This window comes from Chinchilla lanigera, unplaced genomic scaffold, assembly GCF_000276665.1.
Source record: "Chinchilla lanigera isolate Chin_1 unplaced genomic scaffold, ChiLan1.0 scaffold00024, whole genome shotgun sequence".
In the NCBI taxonomy this organism is placed as follows: domain Eukaryota; kingdom Metazoa; phylum Chordata; class Mammalia; order Rodentia; family Chinchillidae; genus Chinchilla; species Chinchilla lanigera.
In genome coordinates, this window is record NW_004955425.1 from 18,897,320 (window position 1) to 18,923,408 (window position 26,089).

The 26,089-nt window shown below is 36.1% G+C and overlaps 1 protein-coding gene across 4 annotated transcripts in view; it reads right to left on the bottom strand.

Moving 5' to 3' along the window:
- The window catches only part of Ctnna3 (catenin (cadherin-associated protein), alpha 3), a 1,502,556-nt gene that overhangs the window by 273,675 nt on the left and 1,202,792 nt on the right, over positions 1–26,089 (bottom strand). For 3 of the 4 annotated variants that reach the window (XM_013514887.1, XM_005385969.2, XM_005385970.2), the window contains exon 13: positions 10,450–10,601. In XM_013514887.1, the coding sequence (XP_013370341.1) occupies positions 10,450–10,601 (152 nt within the window). Of the gene's footprint in view, positions 1–3,902; positions 3,983–10,449; positions 10,602–26,089 lie in introns of those variants that run through there. The other variant, XM_013514888.1, reaches the window with a different exon arrangement.

Consider the following 26,089-nt stretch of genomic DNA (forward strand, 5'->3'; position numbering starts at 1 on the left):
TATGTCCATTCATCATCAAGTGTGATGCTATTTGTGCTTGGTGCCTGCATTTCGATTCTCATTGCTGAAGAAGTCTCAATTCCATCTGTTTGCTTAGGTGTTTACCTCTGTACAAAAGGCATCTAGTTGGGTACTTACAAATGCTTACTTATAATTTATGTTATCAATTGTTTTAAGTATTAATGTCAATGATATTATTCATTGATATTGACTTTTTTATTTTCTTGAGACAGGATTCTTCTATGCATTTGAGACTGGCCTTGAACTCACTTTGTAGCCCAGGCTGGCCTCAAACTTGCAGCGATCCTTCTGCCTCAGCCACCCCTCCAGAGTGCTGGGATTACAGGCATGCAACACCACATCTGGCAATATTGAATTTTATATTGATATTATTGCTCTATAATTTCATATGTTCATTGAGTATTGCAATTAATTTATTAAGTGCATCCATATGGTTCATAGTCTTAACTGAGGGTTAACTTTTGGGGTGCAGTTTGTATTGAAAGTATCCTGAAAAATCATTTCAGGCTTACTTTATAGCTGGGTCTTATTTTGGGAGAAGTACAGATCTTATTTTGGGAAGAAAAATGTGAAATGAGTGAGTATGGGTGAATTTTAAAATGTATAATAATTTTTCCTGCTGGACAAAAAACACAAAATAAATGAATGAAAATTAAAAAAAAAAATCTTTACAGCATTTGGAACAAGGTGAGTCTTAGTAACTGCGAAGCTGTATTTACAACGCACAAGAGCATGCATATAGAATTTTAAAATAAAAAAGAGTTAAATCTATAAAAGAAATCAGAGCACCCAAGGGCATGTAAGTCTTCAAAGTGCAATATAACAGAGGAGAGCATAGCAAAGAAACGGGGCTGAAGGTGTGGAAGAGGGAGGGTGAGAAATGTCATTTTCAGGGGTCACAAGACTCAAGGAACTTGGAAAAGCTAACAATTCTAATATTGAAATATTAGATATTATATTAGGTATTCAATAGTATTCAATAGTATATTATTCATTATTGTTGTAATAATGTATAATAATATTATATTATTCAATAATATTCTGTATTCAGTATTAAATGCAATATTCAATATTAGGTCATTGCATTTATAAAACAAAACTGATAGACAGCTGAGTGGACTTTCGGAAAGCCAGGTAGATAATAAATGTTTAGCATTTGTAAGGCCCCACACTCGGCCACAGGTTCTCCATCTGTCACTGCACAGAGAGCCCATCGCCATACAAGTCACAGCGGAGCAAATTCGGGCCACCCGACAGTTTGCCAACCCCTGATCTAAAATGATCTATAATGATTCACAAGCATGAGAAATAGAAACCATTTGAGGATAACTAATGCAACTGAAATATTTTATGAATAGCCACCTATAAAGTGAAAAAAATAGGCCGGGCGTGGTGGTGCACGCCTGTAATCCTAGCACTTGGGAGGCTGAGGCAGAAGGATCATTGTGAGTTAGAGACCAGCCTGGGGCTACAAAGTGAGTTCAAGGCCAGCCTAAACTGCGTAGCGAGACCTTGTCTCAAAAAGACAAAAAAAAAAAAAAAAAAGTGAAAAAAATTAACTTTATAATTTATCAAATTTCAGACCACCAGACACAAGCATTCAAAATCAATCAGAACATAAAAAATTGTAAGCATTAACTCTTCATTTCAATATACCAACAGACATCAGCAATATGCACTGGAATTACAATGGTGAACTCCTACCATCTTGTCTAGTGAAATGCTGTATTATCTCTAATATTTTATTGAAGAATTATTTTCCTATTCTCTTTAATGTTTTGAGCAATCTTTCATTCTTACATCTGGTAATCCGAGCAACGTAGTTGTAATGTAACAACCACTGTTGATTTGTACTATTTTGTCTTTAGACCCTGTATCACTTTGTTTTTTTTGTTGTTGTTTTTTTGTTTTTGTTTTTTGTTTTGTTTTGTTTTTCTCCGGTACCGGGAACCGAACTCACGACCTTGCGCTTGCCAGGCAGGCGCTTTTGCCGCTGAGCTAAATCCCCAGCCCCTAAAACTTTCTGTACAATCTGTATCACTTTGAATGTTCTTCCTCTGATATGTTTATGTTTGTGATACTGGTATGCTGCTACTGTTCTATTTTTTGTTTGTTTGTTTGTTACTCATTTACTACTCCCTTTAAAATTAAAAGAAAATTTCAACATTTTCTATAGTTTATGCAGGATTCTCTAATTAGCAGTGATTAGTACATTTGGTAAAAATTTAATTAAAATTAGCCTATTTTAAGGTAATTGGTACTGAATAAAATTACTTTAAAATCAACTTTATTTATACAAAGTTTACATATAATTTTAATTACACAGTTTAAAAAACCAGTTTTAAGAAATGCATACACTATCTAACCATCTAAGATAATTTTTCATACAAATCTGTGAATTGTTGGAGAGAGGAGAACATTAAATCACTAAATCAATATGGAGATGGCTGACAACAATTTTGAGTCTCCAAATAGACAAACAGGTTTGACCTCTCCATGCATTTTATTTACTTATTTATTTTTTGTTTGTTTGTTTGTTTTCCTGTATCAGGAATCGAACTCATGACCTCATGCTTGCCAGGCAGGCGCTGTGCCGCTGAGCTAAATCCCCAGCCCCTCTCCGTGTATTTTAGACCTTGTATTTCTCAAAAATGTTTTGTAAGTTGTAAAGTATAGATCTTGTGTGTTTTGTTTAAATTTATCACAATATTTAGTATTTTTTTAATGCTTTACTATTTTCTAATTGTTAGGTCCACAGTAGGGGAACACATACTTTGAGTTTCACTGTATTTCTCTGCTGTGCATTACTTTATAATTTGCATCGGACTGGAGCATGGACAGTTTCACTTCATTCCTGTTCTCAGGAAGCAATATTCAGTCCTTGTTTTTTCAAGTGCAATTATACCTGAAAGTAGGAATTTACCAGTATGATTCTATTTCCCTCTGCAGTGAAAAACTGGACAGACTTAAAGCAACAGTGTAAGCAGTAACACACACAACTGGGACATGGACCCTGTCATGATTTTACACAACAGTCGTTGATTACATCTGCCTTTTCAAACTTCATTCTGCAGAAATCAAAGTACACAGGCAGCACATGGCACATCACTTACTAACTAAGGGTACTGGTAGGGTCATTCTCTCTAGTAGTTTGAGTGTGAGAGCAGCTTAATCCAAAAAATACATAAAGAAAAAAATCTCTGTGAAGTTACAGACTTTGAAGAAATTATGAAGGAAAGTGAGATTGATTTACAGAAGTCATAACAGAACAAATAATCTCAATTAAGAAGCCATACAAATTTCCAGGAAAAGTCATAAATCTGCCTATCCCTGCAGCTACAATAGAATCTGACACAGAAGGTTTTTCTGACTGTATAAGCTGATGTTGTGTGGTATTGTGTTCCAGTTGTAGAAGCCATGTACATGATTCATGTAAAAGCAGTTCATGCAACCTGGGCCAATAATTGCTTTTAAATTTTACCTTGTTTTCCATTTTGCTTCCTCAAAAATTAACATGATCAAATCACATACACAAAATATGTTTCTATTCTCTAATCTATAAATTTAGAAGACATACAAAAATTAAAAACAGTGATGGTCATGAAAACCTACACATCTGGCTTTGGAAAACATTTATTTATATTCCATGAGGGATTATAAAAATACACACTGAGTGTTTAACTAAAAAATTATGACAGTGAAAGATATATTGCCATTATTCTCCTTCAAAATATTCCCCTGGTTCACACACACTGATGCCTTCCTTTGCAGCACCTCTGCAGCAGTTCTGGAAGACTTCCTCCACGTCCTTACAGGGTGCGATAAAAAATACAGGGGTGCGCTTGCTGAGTGGCATCCAACAAAAACACAGGCTGGTGAAAACATTGCAGTGTGTCTTCGTCCGCCTTAGTAACTGGATGTAACACCTCGTGACTTCTGGCTCTTCCCAAAGTCAAAGTGACTATGAAAGGTAAATTTGTTGAGTCAGTTCAGGCCATCAAGGAAGCCATGACAATGCAACTAAGGACATTCATGAAAGAGGACACTCAGAGCTGCTTCTGAAAGAGGCGAAGAAAATGGGACAAGTGTGTTTGAAGTGAGGGGGAGTATTGCGAAGCAAGTTAAGGGCAATGTGTCACTTGCTATAATATGTTTTAAAAATTTAAACACAGCATATTTTTATCATAACTTTGGTATGCTTTTGATTATATATGTATTTATACATTTATAAATTCACATGCAAAAGTATTGAAAATCTACCTGCACTTTGAATATTTGTTATAGGGTTAATTTTACTTCTGTCTTGTTTTCTAAAGATTTTTCCATTGTGTGCATCCATGTTACCCTCACGATTCAGTGATCGTGCCATTTAAAAATTTGGCCTAGTTATGGATAAATACTCTTCAACAAAGATGAACACTGACACTTCAGTCCCCCCTTACATTTTATGAGTTTAATGAAAACAGTATGCAGAATTATCATACTAAATTAAGCTAAGATGGGTTTAAAGAAAAATTAATCTATAATTTATATGCCCATGTTAATAAACCTAGTATTATATAAAATACCTTGAAAAATCTTCTTTACTTAGAATTTTGCTTTTCAGATTCTCCTTTGACTTTTGTCTGCAGGTCGCTCTACAACCATAGTTATATGTTTTCCATATTAATATTCTTCAAAATATATAAAAATAATAAGCAACTTCAGTAGTATTAGTAAATAGTAGTCCTAGTATTATGTGGTAATATTACTAGTAATTCTCTTGTAATGCAGTACTTACCAAGCTTTTCATTTCTATTAGCTAATTTTGTCAGCATGATAATCTTCTGAATTAAGTTAAATACTAGGTCTATTTTACAAAGGGAAAAATTGAGGGCAAGTGACATTTATCTCATTTTAATCTTAATCAGGGCTGGGGATTTAGCTCAATGGCACAGCGCCTGCCTGGCAAGTACAAGGTCATGAGTACGGGAAAAAACCAAACCAAAAAAAAAACATCTTAACCATTATATGATGTAGTTTCTTAATAACTGCAAAACTTTCCCAGAGATACTAAACACAAACTGATCAGTATACTATATTTACTTCCTGCCTTCTGAGGTTGTTAAATTTGAGATTCTACAACCTCATTCATCCTCTTACTGAAGCCAGTAAAAATAGCAATATTAAATGTCACAGCAGTTATCTTAGAACTTTCAAAGATAATCTAGACAGCTAACATAGCTGTTGATCAAAGTAAATAATAAAGGCATATGTAATTATATTTTATAAAACTATTTACCAAATATAAGATTCTGATCCTCAAAAGGTGTTTTATTGCCTTGAGGGAACTGAAGTATACCCATAAAAATTTAGATGAGATAGGACTATTGTTCACAAACCTCCTCTCAAGTATAGCTTCTCCCACCTAAATCATAATTAATCAGCTGCCTTGATGTTCACACTTTTTAGATGCCTTGAGAAAGTACAAATGTTTTGCAGTTCAAGGGCCAGAGTTTTGGTCTGAGTTAAATTTGACATTGTGAAGAGAAGATTATACCAGCTCAGTTGTGCTATCTTCTGTGATAAAGGGATGGTTTTTAAGAAAAACAAATGGTAGATTTTCATTTACCTGCACCTGAGTAGACTTTAGATTCATGTTTATAACCCAATTAGCAACTATCCCAGAGGTTACAGATCATCCTCTAAGGAATGGCTATAAATGACCTTGTCCCTGTTGGTTGCCTAGGAAACTTGGGATGTAGGGACAGAGATGATGGGCATCCACCTTCACTTCCATGCTTTCAAGCACAGCAGCTCTGTTTCTATCCTTTTGGGCATAAAATTATTTAAAGGTAAAAATATATCTATTCCAAAAATCAAAAATGCTCTTTTGAATCATACACTCACATGTTCACAGTTGGATGTAGCTTCCTATTCTTAAGGGTCTCATAACACTGAGTTCCTCAACTGCAGTTTTCTATTGGGGATTACAATGAGATGCAGGGCCAAGAGTGTATGAATTAATAATTTATTAGTAATGGAGAAAAAAGAACAAAGTCTACACCTCACATTTCTACTTGAAGCTACTTCAGTGTGTTCATGACCAAAATGGAAAGCAAGAAGATCAAGTATATCAAAAATGATGTAGAAACACAACAACGTTTCATGAAATTATAATTTTGGACCAAGGAGAATCATATCAAATAGAAAAGGGAAACAAATATATAAGCAGGAGTAGGAGAAAATGAAAGAGAATCATGCTTAATTCAGTAACCCTCATGAGTAAACAGGAGGACTAATAACGACCTAAGAACAGCTATAATAGCAGTAAAATAACACATGAGAACTTTATTTGATATCAGATATCAATCCACTAATAAATAAATATCTCCTTCACCTGATGTTAGTCTATTTTACTTGATATTAGGCAAGACCTAATTAGAATAAGCCTTGATAGTAATCTCATTTGAAGTTTGTTGAAAATTAAATAAGGACTAGTGATTAACACAAAAGACTAGAATATTCCTATGAGAAAAAATTAACCAAAATGGAAGTATTTACCTTGAAAAAGAAATGAGTAAAGGGAAAGATTATTGCCCTCAAAGCTATTAATAATTACAGTAATTGTTCTTCTGCCCTGTGGAGGATGGTGGTACATGAGGAACACATAGGAAAATGGCAAGATAATTTGATTTGCTATGTACAAGTCATCCTTATAATGAGAAAAAGTTAAGTACTAGAATATCTAACTAAAAATGATTACAAGTTTTTACATCCCTGAACAGCTTTAGCAGGAAAAAATGCAGGATCTTCTCTGTCTGTAATTTCACTGATGTATCTTCTCAAATAGCCACACAGGGACAGTGAAAATGTAGATCGTACTACAGTTCCTAAAGTGCATGTATCTTGTTCACACTATTAGCATTCATTTCCTGGACTCATCCACCCTTTGGTTTTGGGCTATTTCTAGCCCACTAGTCCACACAGGTCAGGAAGAAATACCTTGGCCAGGATACGGAAACATTTAGTGATGTTGATTTGCTGTTCAGTTGCAGTATCAGTGCAGGGCCAATTTCCAACCACAGGAGCAAACACTTGTAGGCTGTTCCTTCATACAGTCTGCATCATACGATGACTCCCAATAAACTCACCATAAGTTGAAAGGATTTCATGCATCCAACTTAAATGTGATCCTCATACCCTCCTGAGCAGCAAGTAATGCAGTACACCACATACTGGCTGTTTAGGCTCACACCCAGGTGGCTGACTGGGTGCTCTGGCTAAATCTAGCTGCCCAGCATCACAGGAGAGGATGACACCAAATACTGCCAGCTCATGCAAAGACCCAGATGTAAAATTTGCAGTATTTCAGGCACCATCTGTATAAGTCCTGGAGTTTCTCTCTCTATAATTGGTTTGTGTTCAGGTTTTCTCAAGCCCTGAAATGTTATATCCTATACTTTGCCACCTTTAGCCCTTTCTTATACCTTCCATGTGCCCCACCAGGCTCCCATTGCTTGCTGGCCCATTTCTCTACAAGGTTCACAAGAGGCCCCATGTTGCCCAACTTCTCAGTGTGGTCCCACTGTGAAATTGAAGCCTGATACCGTCACCCATATCCTTTCAAATTGAACTGTATTCGTGCTTTCGATTTTCACTCAATGAGTCTTACTAATGTGACCCTATCACCACAATAAAGTTTGGTCTCTTTGGCCAGCAGAGTGTCACTGGTTTTAAGCATGAGACCCAGGTAACATCTGTGAGGACAGCATTTAATCAAAGATGAATAGATTATTAAATTCACAGATTTTGTTCTTGGTTGAAAAAAAATTCTGAGGTGTATCCTACCTCACACCTCATAGTTTGACAGCAGAATTAAGCCCTGACTCTTTACAAAGCCCTATTGGTTTCTTTTTTCTCTTGGTCTCACTTTCCCCTGTTCCTGAATAAAAGTACTGAAATTACAAACCCTCACTTCAGGTTCCATTTCCAGATGAACCTGTTTTAAGTTGAAGTATCTTCCTATCTTTACATATTCATTTTCTGAAACACTTAACTTGTTTTATAAGTAACTAATTATACTACAAACCCACAATAATAAAAACAGCATGACACTAGGACAAAATCACACCTGTGGCCCATGGAATAGAGTGCAGGACATAGACACCTGTCCAGACACACACAGCTGTCATTTTTGACAAAGGGACCAAAAGCATGTGTTGGTAGATAGTCTGTTCAACAAAGGTTTCTGTGAAAACTGGATGTGTCTCTGTAGAATATTTAATCTGGACTCATATCTCTCATGATATAGTAAACTAAAATCAAAATGGATCTAAGATCGCAACATCAAAACAGAAACATTGAAAATACTGGAAGATAAATAGGTAAAACAAAGTCAGAGGTGTAGGAAAGGATTTTCTGAGCACAACTGCAATTGTGTAAGAAATAACAGCAAAAATCAACAAACGGGATTACATCAAATTAAAAGGCTTCTGAACAGCAAAGGAATCAATTAGGAGAGTGAGGATACAAACTACAAAATGTGAAAACAACTTGTCATCTATTCTTCAGAAAGACTACATAAAAAAGCTTAGTTTACCTAAAATAAAAGACCCAATCAGGAAATGGGCAAGGGTAATGACCAGAAACACTAATGGTCAGCAAATAGATGGAAAAATGTGTAATATCTCTGATCATTAGCCAATTTAAACAATACTAAATTTCCATCTTACACCAGGAAGAATGGCAATGAGCGGAAAATCAACAAATAACAAATGCTGGCAGGGCTGTGGTGAAAAAGGAACACTCCTACATTGCTGCTGGGAATGGAAACTAGTGCAACCATTGTGGAAATCCGTATGGAAATTCCTCAAAGAACTGAAATTAGAAATTCCATATTACCTTACTATACCCCTTCTAAGTATCTGGACCAAAAGCTGAACACATCATACTACAGTGATGTTTATAGCAGCATGAATCATAATAGATGATCTGGGATGCAAACTGTACATCCACCCATACACTATTGGATAAAGAAAACGTGGTATCTATACATAATGGAATATTAGGGCCGGGGGTATAGCTCAGTGTCATAAATGCCTGCCTGGCAAGCACAACGTACTGAGTTTGATTCCCAGTACCAAAAAAAAAAAAAAAAAAAAACAAAATAATGGAATATTACTCAGCTCTAAAGAAGGGCATATTTGAGATTTTTGTAAGAAAATGGATGCATTTAGATAATATAATGTTGAATGAAGTAGATCAGACACATAAGCTTAAATACCATGTAGTATCTCCTATTTAAGTAAGACAATGTACAAACAGCACACTAAAGGATGAGTAGGGGACAAGGGTTCCATCTTAAGTGCTAGGGAGTGGGGCTGGGGTGCATGGAGTGAGGTCAGGGACGGAATGAGTGAGCTGTGTTTAGCTAACAATTGAGTCTGGTGTGGTGGCTCACACCTGTGATCCCAGTATTCAGGAGGCTGAGCCGGGGGGATTGCCATGAGTGCAAGGCCAGCCTGGACTGAAAAAAAAAAAAAGAATGGGAAGAGGTCCAAAGAACAGGGACAAAAGCAGAAGAGGAGGTGAATGGGAAATAACTAAAATAAGATATGCTGACTGCAGGAACCTAATAAGCTAAATGAATGTAAATATTATGTCATAAACATGAGATAAAATTAATAATAAAATGAGAAAGAAAAGGAAGAAGAAATGAGGGATGGAGGGCAACGGGCTTCAAACTAGAATCAAGCTGTACTGTATGCATGCACCCAGCCCCCAAGATGATTGTAATCTGCATATCCTGTGAGCATATGCAAACTGAAAAGAGTCAAAAACCCTTACATTAACATTTGAGTAAACACCAATGACCTTGGTCCCCATGCAGTACCACAGCAAACATCACACACTTCCGGGAACATAGCATGCATTTCCTTAAACAGACAATTCCCAGATGGGGACAAATAATCATTTGCTGTGCTTTGAAGCTCCAAGTTAGGATTTCTTAAAGAATGCTCTATGATTCTGCAATCTACAGTGAAAGAGTTTGGCCTCAGAAATACTCTTTTCGTAAAACACATTTTCTTATCAATTCTAGTACAATAGTAAGAAAAATCATTTCCATTTGCTGAGAAAAGAAAGAAAATTAATTATTTTTCTTTGGCTCCCGATCATGCTCTGTGGTGCCTAAACATGGCATCTTATCACTGCTGCACATTCTATAGCTAATGTGCTCATTTGAATAAGTTATAACTGAAAACAGAAGTACAAATGTAGCTTGTAACAATAGATCTGACTTTGGGGATTCATACAAGTCTCCGAAGTTCTAATCTATTTCAGACTTGACATCACAGCATAGAAATAAAACCTTACTGACAATCAGTCCAGGCAATCCAGATAGTAGAGAGTGTTGAAATAATTCAAGAAAAGGCAAAGCAAACTTACCCGAATCATCATGACTGAGCATCTGATGTCATGAATTGTGTCATAGATCTTCTTTGAGATGTCCACAAACTGATTATCATCAAACACATTCAATGAGTTCTCGCTCAAGGCTTCCAAGGCGACATTCACTTGTGTTACAAACTCAGGAATCACTATTAAAATAAATGACAAAGTGATTGTCTTCTTTATATTTTTTGTATTTGTATACTCCCTAGAAAATGTAGAATTCTATTTTAGATAAATATTTGATGAGTAGACTTTTAACATGCCTTAATGTAGAGATACAAATCATTTTGACAGGGATATCTTGGATCTCTGTATAGTGAAAGACATCAAAGACAATGAAACTTATGTCTGTAGAAATATTTTAAAAATTATCCTTCTCTTTGATGTCACTCTTGTTTTAACCAAACATAAGATCATAAAGTCACTTCTTATCCAATACAATATAACCACTTTGAAGATATCAATGTGTAATACAACAACCATTGCTAATTTCCTATCACTTTGTCTGTAATTCAGTATTGCTTGCATTGTTCTTATGCTATTTTGTAAATGGATGTCTGTTTGTTAGTATGTTTTCCTTCTTTTATTTTTAAAACAAATTTTAAAAAATCCCAAAAAAATAAACCCCAAGAAGTCACAAGAAGGAATTGATATGGAAGACAGTTGGAACTGTAACATAGTAAAAAAGAAAATATTTTAGTTGCTAAACAGAAGATAATTTAGTTTTAGTTTCTAATTTTGTCTTATAATAACAATAAAATATTCTTTACATGTTCTTTTGGAAAGGTTTTTTTCTATAATCACAAATATAAATGAAAACAAATTAACAGTGTTATATGCAAACTAGTTCTAGAGTGGCAGAACAATGAATAAGTATAGGGATGGTGAACAGTAAATCACTCACCGAACTTGCCACTATGAATAACAGGACAGAATGGCTTCCGGCCTTTTGACATCTTTTATTCAAGCAAAACACATAGCTAAGTTCAAAAAGATACATTCTCAACAGCTGCAATGATCTGTGGCTTGCAAAGTTTTATTAATAATCCTCCTCACTGAAAGTATACAATACAATCATACTTCTACTGAGACCAACAAATTTCTATTATTACCTATACAGTAGTGAAACCTTTTACATAATCTTCCTGTGTAGATTTTGGCATAAAGAAAAACATAAAGTCATATGAAGCTCTAGTTTTCACTGCCATGTGATAAAATGTGACAAAGTTAAGGTATTTTAAGGAAAATACAGCAAAGCCTGTTCATTATTGCAACCTGATTTAATTTCAACTCCTCTAAGGATCTTTTATTAATAAAATAATATTAGCTCCAATTAAAATACAATCTTTCACAAGCAAAGGTTTAATATCTGAAGTACAGATGGAAACTATAATTTTTTTTTACTGTAATAGCATCAATGGACTATTTAAAGCTGATATGTAATACATTTCTCATTTCATTAGCATAAAGAACAGTTGTGGGTATCTTTACTTATGCTACGGACATATGGTTGCCTAGATCAAACTAGAAGTAAACTTTATAATGTTTTCCAGAAAATACAAAGTGTATATATTTAAGTAGCCAGTTAATGGTAGTTTAGCGTGAATAACAAATTGACAAACCTGTTTTGAAACTAAAATCTATCTAGGTTTCAAGAAAATGAGATCACATAATATACATTCATGCTTTACAATCACTGATTTAAAAAAAGGTATACCTTAGATAAATCCATGTTAATCGATTGAAATGCCATGCATCATAAGTTCTTCTGAACTTAGAAGGGAAGATTTATTAAACTAAGGAGGTCTTTTTGTCAATACATTGTTGATGGCAAACAAAATATTTTGTCTACTACTGATACCAAATTCTAAGTCAGTTTTGAAATCTTTTGAAGTCTACCTTTTCATATTGATTGTATTTAGACTATACCGAATGATAGCTAACATTCACACAGTTCTTACTGAGGTCGATACTGTGCTAAGAATCTACATGCATGTTTAATTTAATCTTTATATCGACTCCATGAGGCAGGAACTGTTAGTATCCTGACTCCACTGATGAGGAAACTGAGGTCACATTTCTAATAAGCAAAGGTCAGATGACTGAGACCATTGAGCCTGTTCTCTAAACCCTGAACCCCGCACTGCCTCCTTTTAATAAGTAAAATCCTTGGGGCTTCTGAGTTGCAGTGCTTCAGGGGAAATTAATGCTAATTTTCTAACTACAAGGTTAACAGACCCACAGAGCCAAATTCTCCTAAGCCTGCAGCCGCTTGCTGGTCATGACCCACAAGTACTTTATCCCTTCTTAATCCTTGCGAAATTTATTACGTGCATTGAGAGGAGGTGAGAGTACATAATTATCAAATTGAAGAGGCCAGGAAAGAATTTAGGCTCAATAGAAGTAATGGTCTTAAGTGATGTCATCAAGGTATCTTTTCTATCATCAATAAAACTTGAAGTATTTCTAATTACAGTTTTACACTTCAAAATTACTTGAAGAAGATTTTGCCTTTGCAAGCTCACAGAATGCTAAGTCATCATTTTGTATCACATTGAGCAACTCTGAAAGAATGAGGCATATAAATGACTCCATAATTACCTCACATCCTCTGATATTTCCGATCTTTAACAAACACTGATTGTTGTGATTCATATTTATTTAATATTCAGAGACTCAATATTATGTAACCGAAATGTTTTGTAGCTCACAAATAATGTACCATTCGAGTCAACGACTGGAAAAGATCTCAGTACTTTCAAAATAACGCACCATAAAGTACTGACTCACTCCAATCACTTATGACGCATCACCTGTTTGGCAAGGGCAGCACTTCCGACCTTTCTATTCTATCCTGCTTCTACATTTCCAGCTTCGGGAATATTTGCCAACAGCAGGAAATAAAATAACAGGCAGAAAGTACTTTAAGACATATCTACGTGAAGCAGGGATTGTGGTTTCTTTCACTCTGATGAGGATATTTTCCTATGAAGGAAACACTGATCACTTAGCTCAGGTATACAGCTGTCCTTCTCTCCAGGGATGTAAAAGCTCTTTTCTCTGAAACTTAATTAAAAGTAAATCTTTGTATAACTAAACCACATGCTAATGATAATAAGTAATATTTTTTAGTTTAAATATTTCAGAAGTTTATCCAGTCACAATATGAGATAAAGATTTTGATCTTTCAACACTTTTCTTGGGCCAGGGGTATAGCTCAGTGGTACAAATGCCTGCCTGGCAAGCACAAGGTCCTGAGTTCAATTTCCTATACCAAAAAAAAAATTATTTCTCTTAGCTCATTTTCCTCTTTGTTTTACTCATAATAATTATTTAATAAATATAAATATTTAATTTTTTCAAGTTGCATCTGTGTCAGTAGTGTTCTGTGATCTTCTTTTCTCTCTGATGCATCATTGTTCAATTGAATTAATAAATTGCCTCTTGAAAATCATTGTTCACATTTTGTGTTTCTCAGAGAGAATTCCTAACTATTTAAACTGTGATATCAATTCTTATAACCATCAAACCTCTTGAAACCGTCAGTGTAAAGTTTTACCTGGTGTGAGAAGCAGCCCTCAGCACAGTTCCCCGTAACCTAATCCCCTGGCACTGAAGTCTCAGCACTCTTCTCCGGCAGTGCACACAGCTGCATCCCCAACAGAACACAGGTCCACTGCGCGGGCCATGCTCAGACAACAGTGCGGGCTCCGTCTTCTCACTCTCTCTTGCCCATTATTTGCCCTGTGAACATTATCTGTTATGGTGTAAACAGGCACTCGAGCTTGCAGATGACTGCAGCCTCAGATGACATCTTGACTATGAGATCATGAGACATCCTACGCCAGAACCACCCAACTGAGACGTTCTTGGACTTGTGACTTCCAGAATAAGTTAAAGAGGTGAATTATTGCTGTTCTGAGTTTTTAAGTTTTACAGTAACTTATCTCATGGTGAATAATCACTATAGAGAAAGTCCTGTAAGTTCTAAGAGAATAAATTGCCGTAGCCTACTCTAGCCATGCAAGTGGAATCCTAATGTAAATGCTCGTATATCTTGTTGGATTCAGCATAAAGTTATGCGATTCGTGTCACACTGTTGCCTGCACTGTTAGATTCTGCATTCTCGTTGCTGTACTGTATGCTACATGACAGTTACACAACAATTTATCCATTCTATAGCTAATGGGAATTTGGAAAATGTTCCATTTTGAACTGTGAAATGTAGTGCTACTGTGAACAACCTAATACCTGTGTTTTGGGGCTATGCATTATTTATATGTGTTTTTACATGCTATTTTTTTCTTATTATTTAGATCCCGTGAGTACCCAAAGTTGTTGGAAAATTTTTACTTCTATCAACCATGCCTGAGGATCCTAGCTGCTCTATATCCTCTTCAGTGCTTGACACCTTCAGTGGGGTACGTTCCTCATTTCATTTTTAACACCTTTGCCAAGAATCCGCAGCCTATGCAAGACTCTACTGGTAAAGATGATGAATTACCTTAATCTTTCATCTCTTCCCTTTTCCTTAAGATTGGACTGATAAATTCTTCTCTTTTAAAATTACCCAAATCCCATCTCTTGCTCAGACTCAATAATTATCCTCTCTGGTTTCTACATCAATAAAAACATGTAACAGGGGAAGAATTCAAGAAAAAGAGAGGCAAAGAGACCCGAGATCTATAGTTCTTACAAGAAGTGGTTCAGTGTCTAGGAAGTATCTTGGGCCATAGGAAAAGGGAAAAACGTCTAGAAGAAAGAAATTCTTAAAGAAGCTGAAGTTTATAGGGTGAGAAAGCATTGACCAGACAGATATTCCTTCGACCTGAAGTGATGTGTTGAAACACCTGGAGTTTACCTGGGTAAGAATAGAGTTGATTCCAGCTTTCTAAGCTCCAGCTCTCTTTGTCCAGGTGTCCATCACTGTGTGTCTAAAAGAGCTCCTTCTACAGTCCTGTCCACCTCGTGACTTCCGACACATTCTTCAGACGTCAGTTCCTCCATGGATTTTTCCCTGGTTCCATCCTCATCCATGTGTTCAGCTACCTGAGATGATCCTACCGCTTAGATGTACGGAAACTTCAGAGATATGTTTTTTAAGGCTCCTACCCTGTAATTTTGTTTTCTTGTACTCAGACACTTCCAAAACCTTAACAAGTCTCTAAAAACTCTGTCAAGTCACCTTTGTTTCTTCAGAAAAGTAGTGAGAATTCCACCTCAGGCACAGAACCTCTGAACCTGGACCAATGACTGTTCTGGTTTACCGGATGCAAGAAAAAGCACATCGACAGGAATGTGGAAATTGCTGAGGACAACTGACAAAAATGCTAAATAGTGAAAGAAAAAGGATGAAGCAATATGTTCAAGTTCTAATGAAAAGATTATTTCATATTTGCAATTTAATACCTAGCCAATCCATCAATTAAATAAATTACGAGATGCTTGTAGACATCCAAGTATACAGAATATTTAATTTCCATTAACTCTTTATTAGGAAAAGACTTGGCAGAGCATTCTTACAAGAGGTGTGTTCGAAAGTGGCCGAGGAAATAAGGAGCTCAGAACCGCAGTGTAGTACTGAACTGTGAACAGGACAAAACCGGTCGTGCAGTGGTCTTAAATTGGGCTTGGTAGCATCAAATCTTGATTTTATGTACAGATACATAGTAACATTTACATAAGAATGAAAAGCAAATAAGAAAGCGCATCTCAATCTCCTTATTTTCGCACACATTACACAAAGAGACTCACGTCATGGGGAATGGAGTAGCAAAATCTGTTTTCATGAGGGATAGCAAGAACAAAGCAAAAGAGAGCTGAGTCCCATGGAGTAATTTTTTGTATTTCTTAATATTTGCCTGTATGTTAAAACTCCACAATTTCAAAATAAATAAAATTGAATCAGTAGAGGGAGGAGGGGAAGGGACTATGAAACCAGATGAAACAACAGCTAAATAAATACATGTACTTTGAATTATCAGTGTGTCCACGACTGCATCACTCTCACTTTACTTCTGAAAGTTGTGTTGTCCCATGCAGTAGCAACACCATATATGTTAACATCACTTAAATAAATAAATATTAAATGCATTAAAGTTCTACCTCCTCAGATATTCTAGTCCACTCTCCACAGGCGCTTACTGTATTGGAGAGTGCAGATATAGCTCAGTCCCACCATCACCAATAATTCTACTGGAAAGCACTCTTCCAAGTATTTGAAAAGCAAGTACTTCTTGAGCACCTGGACTCTGTAGGGTACCCGTATTTTGTTATCACTAAAAAAGTGATAATGGTACCAGTTTTGTAATTTTTCATTTTATTTTTCATTGACATGAGTTAAAAACTTTTGAAAAACTCTTTGATATCTAGATTATAGCAAAACTACATGTACAATTTCAGTTTACTGATGACATCTCAGCTTTTGTTGATCAATATATAGCTTTCTTAATATAAATATAGGTAACCAGCTAAACAAGAAACATTTATTTTTGTGTTTTGAAAAAGTTATAAAGTATCTATGCTATACTAATTGTATTAATCTCTTGGAGGTTATAAGATTCTACAGCTGCTGAAATTGTACAAATTACATTATATAATATAAATTACATTATAAAATGTCTAGAACTTCATATTCTAACAAAACTTATTTAGTGAGGGTTTTTTTTTGGTGGTTTTTTTTTTTTTTTTGGTTTTTTTCAGGTACCAGGAATCGAACTCATGACCTCATGCTTCCCAGGAAGGTGCTGTGCCACTGAGCTAAATCCCCAGCCCCAATGAGTTTTAATACCACCATAAAAGATTATGGACTTGATGTCAACAACAGTACATATTTTATTTTCCATAACTTGGTTGGATTTTCCACGGTGCATATGGGCTTCTTATATGTGGGAGGAGAAGACTAAGATTTTTAAAGTGCAAGTTAATTTTTCTGACATTCATTTATCTTGAATCTTCCTAGTGTTAAAATCAATATCTCAAAACTTCAGGGAGCCCAAATTAATATGGTTTCAGTAAGTAGGCTTAATTCATACAATAGATATTTTTGTAGAACGTTAAATAGAATGTTGAACTTTTAAAGAGACAATTGTACTGAACTAATCTTTTTAGTAACATTTACTGAATGACTGTAAAAATCAGAATTTTAAATCCAGCAAGGGATCTCTACGTTTACCCAAGCTAAAGTGATTTCCTTTAAGACTATTTACCTCCTAATTTTTATTTCTTTGTAAGGCTGAATTCCTCGTTCTTGCCCTCCTCCTTTTCCCCACTCCCTCTCTTTCTGTCTCTGTCTCTGTCTTTCTCTCTCTCTCTCTCTGTTGTTCAGATTGGCTTGAATTTCAGATTCTCCCACCTCAGTCTTCTGAGCAGCTGGGATTGCACCCATGTGCTACTATATCCAGCTGAATTTTTGAATGCTAATTTACAAACTTTTAAGCAAGTCCACTAAAGGAAATGAGGATTTATAACTATGGTGTAACATTTCTAATCCAGGAAGTTTCTGTGTCAATATATACTAGGACTATATAAATCTTGTGTGGGGGGGTGTCCTAAAGTTCTCCTCCACAAAATTATGAAATTATTCACTTCTTCAGTTCTGCCATAAATACTTCCTGGACTGATTTCCATCATACATATGCATTTGGTTTATTTTCTGTGGGTATATTTGCTTATAAGCAAAAAGACATTTAAAAAGTATATATATATATATATGCTGGGTAGATGACTGGAAGGGCATATGAAAGAAGAAAGTGTGGTTGGAAGAAAAGTGAGGTAAGTAGATGCATGGGTGTGATGATGTATAAATGTGCATCAGTAGAGATTTATTTTTATAACACTCTGACTTGCAGAAAAATAATTCACACAATTTATAAAGAGACAAGGGTTTAATACATTTTTAAAACTTTTCCAACAATGCCAATGAAATAGAGACCTGTAATCAAAGTTGTAGAATTGAGTTCTGCTTGCATCAGATATCTTAGCAATCAGGGACATCAATTAAGAATAAAACCAATCTCTTGTATTCAAGGTAAAAATGAACTAATAACTTGTATAGTTTACATATTCTAGTAAAAGGAAGCTGAACACTTAAAATGCTTATTAAAATGACAAGAAAAGAATTTGTCTCAGTATTTTATGTTAAGAAAAATGAATGTATTAATGGATATTTATATTACTGTTAAAGAATAAAATTAACAATAGATGTTACAAGTAGTGTTAAAATGCAAAATCATTCCTCATAGCATTATATATTAATTAGCTTTCTGTTACGATAATGAAATTTCTGTGATAATCAACTTGAAAAGAACAGAGGTTTTTTGTTTGCTTGGACTCGCAGTTCTGGAGCTTGGAGTCCACATCAGCGGACCCCAGTGTTTCGGGGCCTGTCTCTCATTTGCTCTGGCCGCCGGGGCTGCACAGCCTGCTTTAACCACTCGTTCCGCACCGCGCTGCCCTGCAGTGATGAGCTGCGCATCTTGGGGCACCCAGGAAGCAGAAGAGATAGTAGAGGTTGGCATCAAAACATCTCCTCAAAGGGCACACGCCCGTGACCAAACCTGCCCACCCAAGCCCTCATCTCTTAAAATTTTCTACCATCTTTCTAGAGCACCAAACTAAGAATGAACCCTTTAACATATGAGCCTTTGAAAAGATCACAGATGCAAACTATAGCAAATTATTACCTTTGTATCATAACAGCATCATTTTAAGGGAATTAAAATACTAGTCTTTTATCAAATATGATACAGAAATAGGACTTAGAAAATTTCAATTCTAATGAAAAACTTAGTGGATGAACGAATGCATGAGTTCAACATAGCTGTTGCCACAAATAAATCACAAATTGCTTGAAATTAAGTGTGGACAGTTACTACTTCAAGTAGGGTCATTCGGGGTTATCAGGCAAAAGAACTTCCATTTGTTTTAGAAAGAAGTGTTGATAGGTTAAGTTGATATTTTCTTGTGAAACTAAAAATGATTTGTATTTTTCCAGCAGGAAACTTCAGATTTGGATTAAAAATACAAAAGTCTATTTGAGAGAGATTACCGCAGGTGCAGCACATGACACTTCTGTGATAAGAGCACACAAGCACCTACTGGTTGCTCGCTAATTACCGGCGATTTGCCGGTGCTTTCCACACGTGGAAGTAAAGCTGTGTGGCGCGGGTATGTCCAGCCATGTATCCAGCTCCTAAGTGGGCCTTGTTTCCCTTGTGCTGTAGCAGTGCATGTTAGGTGTATTGTGACTTCTCTGGCATTTTGCAGTGATGTCACTCTCATCAAACAGTAAATTCTCTACTCAGTAAATTTTAACACAGCAGTTTTTAAACTTCACAAGGGGTCAGAATCACCAACAGTTCCCATAAAGCACAGATGGCTTGGTCGCCCTTACAGAGCACCTGGGTCAATAGGTCTGAATTTGAACAAAAGAACTGAACAAGCTCTCAAAAAATATGAATGCTACTGTTCCAGGGATCACACTTAGAAAATCACTGATAGCGGACATACAAGGTGTGATCAAACTACAAGATAAATGTCTCAATTTAAATAGTGATTACACTGAATGACACATTGCCATTAAGCCCTTTAAAATATCCTATCTCACTTCAGACACACTTATCCCATTGCTCTGGCCACTTCCTGAAGCAGTTCTGGAAATCTTTTCTTGTGAGTGTCTCAACAAAGTCTTTTCTTGTGAGTGCCTCAAATCTTTTCTTGTGAGTGTACTGACCCAACTCAAAATATATAACTTTCATGGTCATTTTGACTTTAGGGAATAGCCAAAGTTTACACAGTGACAGATGCAGTGAATGAGGTGAATGAATACACTGTACTGTTTTTTTTTGTTGTTGTTGTCGGGTTTTTTTGGTACCTGGAATCGAACTCAGAACCTACTGTACTATTTTTTACAAGCTTGCTTTCAAATTGGATGTCACTTATCAGGAGCAGTCACTGAGTTTTGGTCAGATCTTATGAAGACATTTCAGAAAGACAACTTCTAAAACTAACTCAGAAGTAACGATGGCATAGTTATGCTTGAAATGAGGGGAAATATTTTGAAAGAAGGTCAATGACAATGTGTCTTTACTGTAACAAATTTTTAAAATTTAGATATCTATTGTATATTCTGATCATACCATCATGATGGGTTGGCCCCTCAAACCTGGTACTAATGTTGTTACTGAATGAACAATGAAGCTTTTGAGGTATTCAAACTTCAGAAACATGATGCAGTTCTTGGTTCAGAAATAAATTCCAATTATTAATTTATCCCTTCTCATTTCAATGATTAGTTTACAGAGACACTGGCACCCCCTTTGCATCCAGTAAAAATCTGGGGAAATACACAGGAGACAGTTTCTGGAATAAGTTTTCTAGTGCAAGACAGAACACTAAAGAAAGGTACTCCCTCATGGACACTTTGATGTTGAATATGACTCCGAGAACTACTGTGACCACTTGCAAAAAGAAAAAAAAAATTCATGTCTAAAACATACAAGATGTGAAATTAATAAATGTTGAAATGCTTAAATTAAAAGAAAAGTTGCAGTAAAACATTGCAATTATTCCCTCCCAAAAGTATTTCCCCTCACTTTATACATGCCTATCACAAAAGTCTTACCAATTTTTTTGAAGTAGTTCTGAAAGTTTTCTCTTGTGTCTTTGCCAAGTGTGATAAAAATATAGTGAATGCTGTTTCAGAGTGCCATCCAATGAGAAGGCAGGCTTATAAAAATATTATACTCTGTCCTTATCCAGTTTATTCACCAGACCTGTCATGATGTGACTTTCACTCATCCTTACAATTCAAAGTGCCATAAGCCAAGTATGGTGGCACATGCCTGCAATCTCAGCATTTGGGAGGCTGAGGCTGAGGCAGGAGGATCGTTGTGAGTTTGAGACCAGCCTGGGCTACAAAATCAGCTCAAGGCCAGCCCGAACTGCATAGTGAGACCTGTCTCAAAAAGACAAAGGAAAAAAAAAAGACCATGCAAGGTAGGTTTCAAGTGGAGTTAGGACAGTGCTGCCGCCACCAGAGAAACCGTGAAAGAGGACTTCCAGAACTCTTTCAGAAGGAGGCAATGACAACAGGATAAGTGTGTTTGAAATGAAATGTTTTAAGGGGAATTATGGTAATGTGTCTTTTACTGCAATAGTATTCTTATAAATTTTAAATACTTTCATCACAGCTTATAGTTCTCCTTTTTTAAAATGTTGATGGACTGTTGCATTAAATAATCCTGGAAAAACAGTCTCTGGACTTCCTCATACATTAACCCTTAAATTTTCTTTTCTGTCACCAATAGTTGAAAGAAGAATGACTGATTAAAGGACGGTGCAATTTCATTCTATAATAAGCCCATGTTAAATATGGGAAAAATAAAGCTTTGGTGACTGCCCATGTTTGTAGTTAGCACTTGCATGAGGTAGCTTTTATGTACAAGTCTCCTCTGAAGCCTGTATTCCTTTCACTGCCATTCACCCTGATGGACTGCTTCGGTTCTGGTGTAAGTGCTGTGTCTGACTGATTTTTTTCCCTTAAGTAAAGGAGGAGCTTTTTTTTTTTTAAGTCTCTAAATTCAAACGCATCTCAAAAGGCAGCTACATCCCAACCCAGATGTTCATTGTCACTTTCCCTGGTATATTTTACATTATAATACCAAGAGGAAAGAAAAAAAGAAAGAAAGTTACAGTGTTGTGTTTACTAATGAATAGGGGACCCATTTACATTCTTGCTAATAATAAAGAGTTCACTTTCACTTGAGGGTCTTAAACTCAAATAATGTTTCTATGATACATAAAACTCACAATAAAAACACCCTGTCAGATGCCAACATTTAAAATTCTATGAAAGTCTTCAGAAAAAAAAAAACATTTAAACTAAAACTGAAGACACAAAATATCAGAGCCTTTGGAGATGAGATCAGGCACCAGATCCTCAAGGGGCACTCTCCTTTCTTCTGCCAGATGATAGGTACATGCATAAATCCTTTAAAGGAATTAATGCAATATTTTAATATACATGGTTGATTCCATTGTTTGAGTACTTTTGCCTTGATTTATAGTCCTTAAGAGCAAACATGTTTCCTGTATTTTAGCCCCAGTTACATTTTTCTTTGTGATAAATGAAATGCTTATTGCTATTTTACTGATAAAACAAAGAAGCTGAATTAAATAAGCTCTGCCCATCCTGTCCTGTAGTTTCCATCTATGGACTATACAAAGGAAACTCAAGTTGCTGCCTCAGGCTCTCCTCTATTCCCTGGCACTAAGGAGCAACCTTAAAGTTTTCTCAAACTGAATAAATAGCGGGTACCGCTCAACTCAGCATACACAAAAGTGAAATAATCACCTTCTTCCATCTAATTTGTCATGGGTTTTATATTTGCCAAGCTGGTAAATATAATTACAACCTGCCTAAGAAGGTAAGCACAATGGGCTGGGCTGAGGTCTTCCTTGTCTTTTCCGCTCTCATGCAGTCCCTTTCTCTCCCATGTATGGATGCGTTTTGCACCCTAAATCTCAGATCATGATTTAAGTCACCATTGCCACTCTTCCAGGGCGAATCTGTTTATCACACCTCAGCTTGATGGAGGTGATGGCGCCCACCTCGCCTCCTGTTCCCAACCCACTGGTGGCACGGTAACAATTCTGACCCTCAGCGCTTACCCTTTCCCTGAGGTGGCGAAGCCGCTCGATCTCTTATCATTGAAAAGATGAAACCTTCACACTGCTCACAGTGTCCACTGCCTGCACTGTTCCCATTCCTCCTCTTTCAGCGCCATTTCCGCTTCACATCTGTCATTCTATGAACCAAATGTTCAGAACAGCTGGTTCCTTTCCCTCCACACGCCCTCTTATTTACATCTCACTACTTTTCTGTAACTTACACCCTTCTCCATGGTCTCTCTTTTGGTAATTTTTTTCTCTCTTATGAGTCAATGTAGATAATCTAGTAAAAGTTCAGGGAACCTACTATGGTTTGGATGTGTTCTTCCAAAAGTTTGTATGTTGGAAACTTAATCTCTAAATTCATACATTACTAGTGTCTGGAGGTCTTTGTGATGTAACTGGAACTAGGCTGGATGAGGCCATGTAGGTGGTCCTCCATGAGGACATAAGTCAGTTGGTAAGAAGATGAGAATGACCCCTGCTGGAATCCTTGCCTCTGGCCCTCTGGTGGCGGCTGCATGTTATAGGGAACGGACGGCCCTCCCTTGATGACACGGAGCCAGAGCCCTAGTCTTTGTTCTCTCGGTCTCCAGAAGCATGATCCACATAAATGCTTTTCTTTATAAATTACCTCATTTCATGTATTTTTATAATAACACAAAACAGATTAAGAGAGACCTTCCTATGTGTCTCCTATTTTCCATTCACATCACAGAATGGGCTAGGCTTCTTTGTGTTCTCACCACACTGTATGAAAAAGGGAGTTTTAGCATACTTATTATTTCCCATTCTATTGGCTACTTCTTTCTAGTATCTCATATCATCAGCTTCTCTCACCTAACTTACTCCTCTTCTTTTCCTGTGTTTTCTACTCACCCTATTGAGTCAATGAGTAACTAAGTCCTGCCAGTTTGCCCTCATAAATGTAGCTCAGGTACACAGTAGTGAGCACACATTTCTAGCTCAAGTTCTCATAATAAAATCCCCACTTTTCTGTATTCTTCAACCGAGAAAGTACTTTATAAACTTCCCAATTTTACAACTAGAACTCATAATGAATTCTTCCTTTTTGAAATAATCTACCTGTAACTTTGTCATTAAAGTTAAATGAATTATCACAGAATCAGTTAATTTTGTTTGGTGGTGCATTCAGTTTAAGTGTCTCCCTGTGAAAAGTTCACCTTTCAGTCGTGTTCTGTTTCTACCCACTAAAGTTCTGCCACTGCAGTTCTGGGCTTCCCCTCTGCAGTACACACACAGTACATTTAGTCTATTACTCATGGACAAAGCTCTGAAGTTAAGAGGATTAATTAGGATAAAACCCAAAATGTCCAAAGCTAACACCAGTTCCCTGGGTCAGCAAAAAAGCTCCAAAAATCTTTCATTTGAGGCAAGAAAAGCTCTCACATATCATTTTATTATTTCTACAGCTGGAGTTCTCCAAGTCATCATGAGGCTTCCCAGAAAAGTAAGGACAGAAAGTATGCATAAGCAATTTTGTGTTTTTAATTTTAATAATCTTAGATTTATCGGCTCCTTTATCCTCAAAGAACCTCATTCCCAATACTAGGTGTATGGTGTCCTCAGAATACCCCGAGAGGCCTTCTCTCTCTACCCAGAAAGGAGGTAGGACCTCACACATCGGGATGTCTCCTTCAGTCATTCTATGAAGTCATTGAATGTGTTTTGTTACAGGAAAAAATTATTGTAATGCACATTTATTTACTGATAAGTAGAATTATCTCTATTTTGAATATTAACAAATCAAGGTGCTGTCATATTAATTATTAATGTCTAGATTTGTAAAGCTAGTAAATGATCCCAATGAAATCCTTCAAAATATGAAGGTTTGTCCTTTACATCCTAGCTTTAATATGCTAACAATATCTTTGGAGATTACATGCACACATAACTTCTAGGTGACTACAGTGTAAGTTTTAATTGTTATTATAGTGTAATATCAATTACCCATTTGTTATGTATTTGTTCCTATTACCAACAAAATACAAGGCAGAGTAAGACCATTACCAAAAGAGAAGAATACTAAATTTCAGAGACATTAAAATTAAAAACAGATTTTATACTACAACATTTATCAAAGTTGTAAAATTTACAAAGGTGAAAAATTAGAGATTATATAAGGTCATGACTTAAACTCTAAGACAAAGAGTCTGCTCTCAGTTTGATACCTAATAACCCTTACAAGCTTTCAGTAGGATTTTAGCATGTTTGATAGTAATAAAGTAAACCATAGAATATCTGATCTGAAACAAAACTTTTTATTCAGTGTCACTTATTGCTTTTTCTGGAAAATAATCAGTAATCCTGATAAAATAACAAGGACAATTTCTGATAGCATTCAGGATATCATGACCTTTCTAGGAAATTAGACCTGTCTCATTTAAACATCGTTTTAAGAGTATGACTATTTTTAACTAGAAATTTTGGGATAGTTGTATATAATAATGATTACCTAATCATCTTTTCACCCTTTGAACTATTTCTATCAAGAATGATAGAATATATTTTTATTTAATTTCTCTGAAGTATATTCCCTCTCAGCATGTCTGAAATACAATTTTATCATCTAGCCACAATTAATTTATCTAAGACAATGATCTTCAGCTGTGCTCCAGTGAGGGTGTTCTGGGAAACATTGTTGGTCCATGGGGAGAGCAGAGGTGGGACAAGAGAAGCCCGAGTAGAGCTCATGCCAGTTCCCACTCAGGGGCTAATTCAGAGAAACAAAGTCTGTTTGATTTTGCACAAATAAAAGACTCTAATAATAAAAACATAATTTGGAAATCATCATTTAACACAATTAGTACAGAGTGGTGCATAAAATAGACCGTTACCCGAAGTGGGAAGACAGTTTAGGAGACTGTTGAACAGGGCAGGAGGAAGAGTTTATAAAGATCTGAGTGGGGATGCTGGCAATGCAGGCAAAGGAGGGGCATCT